The following is an 11,977-nucleotide window of genomic DNA, read 5'->3' on the forward strand; positions in this document are numbered from 1 at the left end:
CAGAGACAGAACAGCAGAGTTGGTGCCTGACGCTTCCACCACAGGGTAGGAGTTCCAGAGACCCCGGGGGGGCTTCCACTCTTGTCTGTCCTTTTGATTCAGTAAGATTATTCATTCAAAAAGTGGTTCTCTGGATGGAACTAGAGTCTATAAATAAATACTGAGTGACCTCTCACAGAAACAAAGATCTGAGTATTACATGTTCTCACTCATATAATGGACCTTTAGCATCCAATGTAATAGTATAAGAAAATGACTGACAGTAGTGGGAAACTATGGGGGGGGAGGGAGGTGGTATTAACGGTAGCAAATATCTATCTGGGGACGGGGAAACACCTCTTATCAACAGGGTGCCTGAATGAAATGTATTTGTATACCTAACCCTTAACTGTACCCCACAAAACCATAATAAAAAATATTGATTATTGATTTAAAAAAAAGAAGAAGAAGAAATGGAAGAGGCCAATGAAAAAGAAGAGGGAAGAGTTTCATTTCACTCAGCAGACATTGATTCAACAACTATTATGATCTGGGTCCTGGTAGATGTAGGTCTCCTCTCTGGTGAGCTTGACTGGGAGAAGGTGTATATACCTAGAAGACTTAGTAAGTTGCAGGTATCTATAAGTAATCCTGAAAATCTTCAGGATGTGAGCTCTGTGTAGTCTTGTCTTCTTGTCATGCAGATGAGGAAACATCTTTTTCAGAAATGTTGTGTTACTTGCCAGATGTTATCTTCGAAAGGGAAACTAGAATTCAGGTTTCCTTAATAAATTGCACTATTTACTGTAATAGTTGAATAAACCAACCATTAGACTCAGCCCTACCCTTTAGATCACATCCCAATGCATATAGTTGTGTGTTTGCCCACTATTGACCTTTTGAGGGACTATGCTTTGGAATCCATTGATCATGAAGACAACGGATGCTTACAGTGGTTTTCTGTGATGTCCCTCAACAGTATGGCTCTGAGGAGGTTTCAACTATTTGCCCAGCATTTTCAGGTGACCTCTTTCTTGCCTAGCCAAGAACAGTTGAAGATTTCCAAGTCCCCTGACCCCACTGATGAGAGGATGTTGGGGACATCCTCTGTCTCAAAGACTATGACTGGAAGACAAAGAAGGACACTTCCAAGTCATTATGCCAGAAAATTCAATGATGATAAGGAGAAAGCATTTAGGCCAAATCTATAGACTTGAGTGATTTGGGGATTGGGAGTCTTTCCCCTTTCTGGAAACTGTCAACATAACCCCAAGAACACCACCAAGTGTCTACATCAGAGTTTCAGTCCTGAATGCCAGAAAATATAAAACATAAAGAGTGACATAAAATGAGTCTTTATCTTTTATTTACTTCCAGTTGATAAACCTTGAATAGCTCTGCTCCCTGCCTTTGATTGTTTTGTCTGCATATTTCCTGCTAAGAGTTTACAAAACAGCACTCAAACAGGAAGATAAGAAGCATACCTATTTGTTGAATAACATCAAGGGGGAAAAACTGCTAGCTCATCCATTTTGTTAAGTTGTTCAAAAGGATCAAAATACCAATTAACTTGCTTGCTCAGAAATCTTTGATATCCTCAGATTTACTGACATTTTGAAACTCTTGTTCATACTTGCCTAATGGCTTTCTGATTACGAACAAAGAAGCGCCAATCTGTTTAGCATTTGACCTGTTTTCTAAATATTTTTCATGTATTCAAATACTTTGTTGCTAAAAATACTTGACTAGTCACATTCATGAGCTAAAATAATTTTTTTTTCTTGTTCCACCTCCAAGTTTAAGAGAAAAAAAAGCTCTAAAGGCACTTTTTAAAAAGCCATTTTGTGCTTATTTTTTATTTAAAAGCCCTCATTGCAAAGAACTTTCTTTGCCTTTTCTTTTCCATAGAATTTAGCTGAGTTTAGAAGACTTGATGAAGCACTCTACCATATTTAGGATGCATTCTTTCCTGAGGAAAAGATGGGAAAATGACCTTGGGCACAAGTTTCAGAATGGAGGTAAAAAAGACATGATGGCAAGGAGTGAGGTTGACCCTACAATGGATGTTAATATTTCTCTCTAGGCATCCTCAGACAGCAGCAGTGTTTCTCAGAGGTGGTTTTGTTATTGTTTTCCTTATTTCTTCACAGAAAAGTCTGTGAAAATTCTACTGGAATCATATGCATATAAAAGGCATCCCGATGGCAGTTGGGCAGAAAATAGCAGCATTTCTTAGGCAAAGGAAGTTTCTGGGTTTAGAAAATTCCATGCAATTTATTTGAATAAACACTGATTGAATGCAGTGAACTGAGAAGATGAATAGCACGAATGCGAAACCAGACTGCCTGGGTTAAAATTCTGGCATTTACCAGCACGAGACCTTGGGAAAGTCACTTAATTGATTTTTGTGCCCCAATTTTCTCGTCTGTAAAATGGGAGAAATAATAGAGTCTAGTTTATAGGGTTGTTCTATGGATAGAATGAAATGATATATTTTAGGATAGTGCCCTAAAATGTCCTGGACTCTTAGGACATTTTAGGTGCTAGGTAAATATTAATTACCATACCATAATTATCATGCCAAGTCATATCATAATTATCAAGTCAGATCCTGCAGGAACAGTGGGTGCTTGGATGTATTCAAATGCACCAGAATCTAATCCACTTGGAGAATTTGAGACCTAAGGATTCATGACATATAAATGTCTTATGAACATTTTTTAAACGTGATCAGAAGCCTAGCCTAGCTGCTGGATCACTGTAGTTTAGTTGGAGCACAATAAAAATGCAACCTTTAAGTAAGTAAATGGTATCTGGTAACTAGTCAATTAAATGTTTGGAGGGAAGTGCTCTGGGGGCAGGGATGGCCAGGGTAGTGTATATTACATTTACAATAACATATTTCCAAAAAAGTTGACCTGACCTTCTCACGAACTCTTCAAAGAGGATGCGGTGGGAATAGCCCTGCCGGCGGATGCTGACTGTCTCCAGGATCCCTGTGGAGCGGAGCTGGGCCAGCACCCTCTCTCGAGAGAACTGTAGGGCCTCCCGGTAGTCATTGGGTTTAATGCAGCGCACGAAGTGGGGCTGTCCAACCACCATTTTGGAGAGCAGATCCATCAGAGAATACTAGCAGGGAGGAAAACAAGCATGAAATGAGCTTACCACCAGCCCAACAAATAATTACAGCACAGGCCTGTAGGGGCCTCCACGGCAGTTTGAGGCTTATGAAAAACTCATCGACATGTTTTTTGTTTGTTTGTTTCGAGCTGGAGTCTCACTCTGTCGCCCAGACTGGAGTGCAGTGGCTGCTCCCGGTCACTGCAGCCTCGACCTGCTGGGCTCTGGCTATCCTTCCGCCTCAGCCTTCCAAGTTGCTGGAACTACAGGTGCGCTGGGCACTAGCTACCACGACTGGCTAATTTTTTGATTTTTATTGTAGAGATGAGGTCTCTCCAAGTTGCCCGGGCGGGTCTCGAACCTGCGGACTCAGGCAATCCATTCACCTTGCCCTCCCAAAGTGCGGGATTACAGGCTGAGCCACCGAGCCCGGCCAACTCATGGACATTTTTGAGGCAGAACATGAAATCGGTGATAGAAGATGATAAAATAAGTTCTACTTATAGCTGTCTGCAGACTCAAAAGTATTCTTTAACCATCACCTAGTGCCCAGCAAAATTCCCATGTGGCAGAAACTTAGCTAAGAACATGCTCTAGATTACCCTGTAACTTCATCACCAGAATGCCCATTTCAATATTCCAAGGTAATACTCCATAATCTGCATCTGCAATTTAAAATGTCCAGCTTTTGGAAAAGGGATTAATTGCTTCTTTGACCTAAGAACCATCGGATAGTCTAAACAAATCCTACTGATACTACTGGTAATAAGGTAGTGGAACAAAAAAGAAAAATGAAAAAAGAGGGTAAAGAAAGCCAGAAAATTGCAGAAAAAGAAAATGATGAAGATCAATTACCACATACCAAGTGGCTGGTACAGGGCTATCATAGCCAGAGGAGAAAAGGAATGGAAAACCAGAGGGCTGCTTGCACAGGGGGGCCTCAATCAGTTATTCCTCAGGGGCATCCATTGCTGGGGCTCTTCTTCTGGGTACACCTTCAGTAGCAGTTACAGGCCACATAGTAAATAATTTCCATTATTTAATAATCATTCCTCCTACTTATCAAAATTGGTGTTACCTCGCTTACCAAGGTATCTTATTTTTCAGGCTTAGCGTTTGAACACCAGTATTTTGAGAACACCAAACTGATTGTCACGGGTGTGTTGCTGAAAAACTATAAGCCAGAGGCTTCTCTGTTGATGGGGGGGCCATAGGTTCTTGAGGATGACTTCACAGAGTCAATAGAGCCTCTGAATCCAGTGGGAAAACACATACACACAGACACCAAGAGTTAGCAGGAGGATGAGGACGTACTCACTAAAGGAGGTAAGACCAGGTGGATCTCAGAATAAGAAATAAGAAGTCATTAGAAATGTCTAAACATACGAGTGATAAGTCAAGGGCTGAATGCCCATCTGCCAAAGATTGTGTAGCACAAATCACTGCGTGGATTCAAAGGTCTGGGGCCCCTGCAGTTCATATCCTGAGCCCAATTCTAGTCTGACTCTGAAAGACAACTGAATAAGTTGGACTTCTTTATTTTAGATCCTTCTTGCCCCTGTGAACTTCCCATGAAGCCTTCTATCCACAGTGCTGACTCCTCCCTCCTGCTCTTCAGCCAAGTATGGCCTAACAGCTTTTCTACCATGATGCTACTTGGCTCCCAGTGGTTCATGATCTCTAAGGGGCTTCCAGCTCTAATACTTTATAATTTTAAGATAAACAAATTTGTGCAAATTGCTACCATGAGTGCACATGTCTTATATTTGCTATATAATTGTGCATTTAACAGAGCCCATTTAGAGACAAGATTTTTACTCAAAGAAAGAGGCATTTTACTAGATGAAGTATCAGAAATTGGGGTGGCAGAAGTGGGAAATAATAGGGCCCAGGCAAATGGGTTTTGCAATGGGTCAACCGAATCTAGGAAAATAAAGTCAGTACTAAGACAGATTCTCTCAGTATCTGAACTTGGTAAGACACTTTCTGGAATCTTCTTAACTACTTTACTGGTCAGTATGCTGGAAAAGTGGCTGACACTGGTAGCTTTAAGGCCAAGAAGCAGCTCCAATGCTACTAGAATCAGCACATTCAATGGACAGGACAGAATGCCCAATGTTCTCTACCTGCCCTGCTGCCTCCACCCCCTCAACTCCCACCCTTCTTAACTGGCTCGGTGTTTTGCCTTTGTTTCAATGACTCTATCTAGGCCTCTCATAGAAAGATTTGGAGAGTCCTTTTTGGAAGTAGGCAGAATAGAGATCAAGAAGACTCCATACCCGGAAGTAGGAAGCCATGGTTTGCCTCTTCATGTTGGTGGTTTCTTCTGGATGCCGTATCACCTCCAGAGTGTCTACCTGGAAGAATAAGTGGGAGGAAGTGGTTTGAAGATCTAGACGCTTAATTCATTTTCTGGTGTTTCCAAAATCTGAAAGGTTGAGGGGCCATGATGCTTAGGACACAATGTGGTGAGAATTTTAAAAGGTCTATAAAAGAAAAAAACAAAAACGTGCACTGTTCTACTCATTTGACTCATCACCACACTCTGTAAAGGACCATATGGTCTCAGTGTAAACCCCTATCAGTTTATTTTTCTCTGTCTCCATCTTCTAATGGGGCCACTGTTAAATTCTACAGCAATGTCACATGAAATCAAACTATTTCCAAAAAGAAAATCAAGAAAAGGCCCATGAGGCTGGTTGATTATAAAGACATGATGGACTCAAAGCCCACGTTGAACCACAGGGAATTAGGCCAGCAGCAGCCAGCTTCCATGCCATCAGACCCCGATGCTGCAACACTCCTCCTGCCTCCCTCAGCTCCCACATGCTCATTGCAGACAGGAGCAGGGCACCAAATCACTCGAGAAACCTAGTGTGATGCACCTGTTCCCAATCACCTATCCCAGCTACCTGGGCTGACTGGCAGGAATTTATGGATGAAAACAATCATTGAGACTGATTGCAAGCAGCCTGTGTGCTGTTGTTGTAACTCAACAAAACCCTGTTTTACTTTGCAGAGTGCATGAGTGGCATTCAGCACCAGCCTTGTTGTAGCAGCCTTCCATCTGCTCTGAACAGGTGGCAAGGGTATGGAGCAGGCATATTTGAACTGGAAGATGCTGGTGTCAGCACGTGGGTTCCTCAGTGTGGCCTGCTGTCTGGTACCCATGAGGTGAGGATGTCTGTAGACTTGTTCAATGAAAGTGAAAAATGGTTGCTAAAAGGAGTGGGAGCTAGGAGGTGGGGAAATGAGGCTTACCTGTAGGGTATTTAGGAGACTATGCAAAATGGAGGGAAAAGCTTTAGTTGGGGTGGATAAAGAAAACAGACATTTAAATAACAGAAAAAACATGAAGCTAAGTTATCAAAAACTAGTAACCTAAACAGTGAGGAGGAATATGACCTGAGTGAAAACACAGCAGGGACAGTACAGCTTGCTTTTTATAGGCTATATTTTGTTTTGTTGTTTGCTTGCTTTTTTTTAGAGATGGGGGGATCTCACTATGTTGCCCAGGCTGGTCTTGAACTCCTGAGCTCAAGTGATTCTCCCACCTCAGCCTTCCAAAGTGCTGGTTTTACAGATTGTGAGCCACTGCGCTCAGCTTATGGACTACATTTTAAATTTAAATATTAGTCCATTCATGTGCAGCTGAAGCAATTGATACAAGTGTCTGCAGATTGACTTTTTTTAATGAGAAAGGAGAAAAGGAGATCTTCTGTGTTTAGAAGGAAGGCTGCTCTAAAGTAGAAAAGGGAGAAAAACAAAACAACTTCCCCACACACACACAGACACACACACATACACCGTCACTTGCAGATATGGTGTTTTACTCTTTCCACAGTCACCAGACATTCATTCTGGAGGCTTCTTTCTCCTTCTCACTCCAAAAGTTATAAGGTTGTGTGGGCAAGAGGAGGCCCCTAGTTAGTGACAGCCCCTTTTAAACCATCCAGTGCTGTGTTTCAACATAACTTTACACAAAGCATAATGCACTCCCATATAGCATAATGCTTGGAAAGTAAGTCAAAATCTGTTCTTTGTTAAATACACCCAAGAAAGTTAATGCTTGTCTGTAGTTCATTACCTACATATTTAGTACTGTATTTGAAAGAATAAATGATATGCTACCAAAGTATTTTCTAATTGAAGAATTTAGAAATATCTTGGATTGGTCAAGGTTCCCTTGTATATGTTCATAGTCACAAAGTTCTTCTGAACTTGGAGTGGATCTAAAAGAGGAAACTTCAGAGAAGGTACAAATCAGAAGTTACTTCTCTCAAACTTTTAAACTAGAATTGTCTGCTTTAGGCCTCTCAGGGAACTCTAAAGACAGCCCAAATATCCAAATCAAAAGGGCCAAGATGGCTGTTGTCTAACCTAAGTCTTTGTTCTCCTGAGTTAGTTGAGTTAATAGTAGCATCCTTTAATATTTTTAAAAAGTCCCTTAGAGGCTGGTTCCAGTAAGATGGCGACGGCATAGGTGGACTTGTGAGATTCTCTGAACGTGAGTTCCCAAAAAGACTCTTACTTTTCTTCCCCCATCCCCCAGCCCACCACCAGCCACGCTGGTCCGAGGCCCAGGGACCTTTAGACCCATGCAGGGCCGAATATTGCGGCCCCCTGCTGCTGCTGTTCCACCATACGTGACTCCAGCCTGAGTGGGAGTCTCGGGTCTCAGCTCCCTCCCTGGCTACATCATCTCTCCCCCAGCACCCAGCACCAAGCCGCCGGTCACTCAGGGAGGCTCTGGGTGCACACTCCTCAGAGACACCAGTCCGGTTCCTGGTTGAAGTACCCTGTGGGGGGCTTAGGGCCACTCTCACAGCTCACCGCCTACCCTTTGGAGCTTTTGGGCTCTGGAGCTCTGGGTCGACCCTGGCTGAGGCACTCAGTGTGTGACCCCAAGCTTGGGGACACAGACAAGTGAAGAGAAACGGATCTGCGAAAGTGAATCTGCCTTGGCCATTCTCCAGGCAGAGACTTCCATTGCCCCACCCAACTATCAACAACCCCCACCTTGGTTCCTAAGGTAACGTCATTAAACAGGAGACAAAGCTCCACCCCGATGCAGAATCAGACAAAAGTAACTCCCAGGCAGCAGGCTAAAAAAAAAAAAAAAACCCAAACTGTGAGTAAATCTAGCTGCCTGCAACAAAAACAGAGGGGAGAGGTTGGAGATCAGAGCTGAAGAGACCTTCACTTGGGAAAGATTCCAGAGTTAGTCTGATCTCTTATTTTGACTTTTGATTTTATCATTTTGACTGTTTTGATCACTTTTGTTGTTTGCTTTCTAACTTACACTGTTTCATGATTTTATTGGTCTGTCTCTGTGTAGCTATCAGTATTCTTTAGGGAATCTTTCTTATGTGTCTTTTTTCACCTTTCTCCAGACTTGTGTCTCTTTCTCACCTGATAGTTGGTATGTATGTCTATTTTCACTCTCGGTCTTCTTTCTTTCTAACTTCCTATTGACCCCCCTTCCTCCATTATTTTCCTCTTTTACCCCCTTTTTAACCTAGGGACCAAGCCTACATACTGCTGCATGGACAAAGGGAAAGGGAAATAGGCAGAGGGAAATAGGTTCCAGTGTGCTCATATACCTGTTCGTGGATGCTAGAATCAGCATATACATTCTGAACCACAGCTTCCCCTCAATTAAACCTCAAAACTGCAAAAAGTATAGTCCGCAGCCCACAGTCCAACCTCAAAAGTGGACAAAGCCAGAAGACCCTCATAAGGAAGAACAGGAAATTGCAGAAGTGAAACAAAAGCAATCCCACCTTCCCTCAAAAACAGAATTAAAGAATGGGAGGGAAAGGGGGAGAGAGAGAAAAATCTACACAAATGAAGAAAAACCAAAAGAAGAGTATGGGTCTCTCCCAGACCCCTGGGAGGGCAGACATTGAGGAAACTGACTTTGGAATGCAAACAATGAAGAGCCTCCAGAATGAAGGCTCTCAAACTACAAACCTAGATATCAAGACATTAATGGAGAGATTAAAAAGAATTGAGGAGACAGAATTGAGGAGACACAAGAAGAAACTAGGAAGGAGCTGATATCTGAGATAACAGTAATAAAGAATACTGTGAATGAAATCAATAACAAACTGATAAGCATGGAAAGCAGAATTACCCAAGCAGAAGAAAGAATCTCAGAGCCTGAGGACCAAAATATAGAACTAACCCAAACTCTTAAAAACAAAGAAAACAAGCTCAAAAAGACAGAACAAAACCTTCAAGAGATGAGCGATTACTTCAAGAGACCGAACCTAAGATTAATTGGCCTTCCTGAGGCAGAATGAGAGACAGAGAGCACACTGGAACAAACTTTCCATGAGATCATTCAAGAAAACTTCCCTTATCTAATCAGTGATGCAAAAATTCAAACACAAGAGATTCAGAGAACCCTGAAAGACAACAAATGAGAAGACCAACTCCTAGACACATAATAATTTGCCTAAACAAAGTAGGCATAAAAGAAAAAATCCTAAAGGCAGCAAGAGAAAAAGGCCAGATCACCTACCATGGAAGACCAATCAGAATAGCAGCAGATTTATCTACAGAAACCCTGCAGGCTAGGAGAGCTTGGAGCCCAATCTTCAAAGTCCTAAAAGATAAACAATTTCAACCAAGAATAACCTACCCAGCCAAGCTAAGCTTCATCAGCGAGGGAGAATTAAAATCTTTCCCAGATATACAATCTAAGAACTTATGATGCCACCAAATCACCTCTACATGAAACACTTAAGAAAGTACTAAACACAGAAGAAAAGGAAAAAAGAACAACGTTCTTCACAAGAGTACAGGAAAAAGAATAAAATATACATGAACCAACACCAAAACCAAAAGAAAGACAAAAAAAACCAAGTGAAAGAACAACTCTATAAGAACTCTATGATAGGGACCAACTCTCACATTTCAATAATTAGCCTGAATGTGAACGGACAAAATGCACCACTGAAAAGACACAGAATGGCAAAATGGATAAAATATCACCAGGCAACAATATACTGTCTTCAAGAAACCCATCTCACTAGAAGGGACATACACAGACTCAAAGTAAGAGGATGGGAAACAAATTTTCAGGCAAATGGAACATAAAAGAAAGGAGGAGTCATGATCCTAATTTCAGACAAAATACCATTTAAGCCTTCAAAAATTAAAAAAGATACAGAGGGCCACTACATAATGATAAAAGGTTCACTCCATCAACAAGAAATATCTATCCTAAACATATATGCACCCAACATAGGTGCACCCACTTTCATAAAGCAACTTTTAGGAAAACTAAAGAAAGATATTGACTCTAACACCATCATAACTGGGGACTTTAATACCCCACTCACAACCCTAGACAGATCATCAGGACAAAAAATTAGCAAGGAGATCTGGAACCTCAATGTGACTCTGAACCAAATGGACTTAACTGATACCTACAGAACCCTCCATCCAAAGACCACAGAATACACATTCTAATCATCACCGCAAGAATGTATTCTAAGATCGACCACATAATTGGCCATAAATCAAGCATAAGCAAATTTAAAAGGACTGAAATTCTACCATGCACCTTCTTGGACCACAGTGGAATAAAAATAAACATTAACACCAACAGGGTCCCCCCAAAAGCCACAAAGACATGGACACTAAACAGCATGATGCTAAACAACTCCTGGGTCAATGCTGAAATCAAAGCAGAGATCAAAAGATACCTGGAAACAAATGAAAATGAAGAAACATCTTACCAAAATCTCTGGGACGCCTTAAAAACTGTAGTAAGAGGGGAATTTATATCCCTGCAAACACACATGAAGAAAATGGAAGGAACACAAGTTAACAGCCTAACAAGTCACCTAAGGAAGCTGGAAAAGCAAGACCACAAAAACCCTAATTTCAGCAGAAGAATCCAGATCACCAAAATAAAAGCCCAAATCCAGGACATAGAAGACAAAAAGATAATACAAAAAACCAATGAAACAAAAAGCTGGTTCTCCGAAAGAATAAACAAGATTGATGGTCCCCTAGCTAAACTGACCAAGAAAAAAACGAGAAAAAAAACAAATAAGCACAGTCAGAAACACAAAAGATGAAGTCACATCTGACCCTGAAGAAATACAAAAGATCATTAGAGACTACTACGTACACTTGTATGGAAACAAACTTGAAAACCTTAAGGAAATGGAGGACTTTCTGACATCACACAACCTACCTAAGTTGGAACAAGAAGAAATTGAGACCGTAAATAAACCAATAACAATCAAGGAAATCGACTACGTAATAAGAAAACTTCCTACAAAAAAAAAAAGCCCTAGACCAGATGGCTTTCCAGCAGAATTCTACAAGACATTTAAGGAGGAGCTGATACCAATCCTACTGAAGGTATTCCAGGTGATTGAAAAAGATGGAACGCTCCCCAAATCATTTTACAAAGCCAACATCACAATGATACCCAAACCAGGTAAAGATCCAACAAAGAAAGAGAACTACAGGCCAATATCTTTGATGAACATAGATGCTAAAATTCTCAACAAGATCCTAGCAAGCAGGATTCAACAATACATCTCAAAAATCATCCATCATGACCAAGTAGGCTTCATCCCTGGGATGCAAAACTGGTTCAACACTTGTAAAACCATAAATGTAATTAAATACATTAACAGATGTCAAAACAAAAACCACATGATTTTATCATCAGATGTATAAAAAGCTTTTGATAAAATCCAGCACCGCTTCTTGATAAAAACCCTCAAATATCTAGGCATATAGGGAACATACCTCAAAATAGTAAAAGCCATCTACGAGAAACCCACAGCCAGCATACTCCTAAATGGACAAAAATTGGAACTATTTCCCCTGAAAACTGGAACAAGACAAG

At 41.2% G+C, this 11,977-nt stretch overlaps 1 protein-coding gene across 1 annotated transcript in view; it reads right to left on the reverse strand.

Moving 5' to 3' along the window:
• Positions 1-11,977, reverse strand: part of MYO3B (myosin IIIB) — a 332,356-nt gene that overhangs the window by 36,943 nt on the left and 283,436 nt on the right. Inside the window, exons 24-25 of the mRNA XM_008070949.2 lie at positions 5,379-5,456; positions 2,903-3,108 (exon numbers count right to left, since the gene is read on the reverse strand). Of these exons, the coding sequence (XP_008069140.2) occupies positions 2,903-3,108; positions 5,379-5,456 (284 nt within the window). The remainder of the gene's footprint in view (positions 1-2,902; positions 3,109-5,378; positions 5,457-11,977) is intronic.

This window comes from Carlito syrichta, unplaced genomic scaffold (assembly GCF_000164805.1).
Source record: "Carlito syrichta isolate Samal-C Ts95f unplaced genomic scaffold, Tarsius_syrichta-2.0.1 Scaffold314071, whole genome shotgun sequence".
Taxonomy (NCBI): Eukaryota; Metazoa; Chordata; class Mammalia; order Primates; family Tarsiidae; genus Carlito; species Carlito syrichta.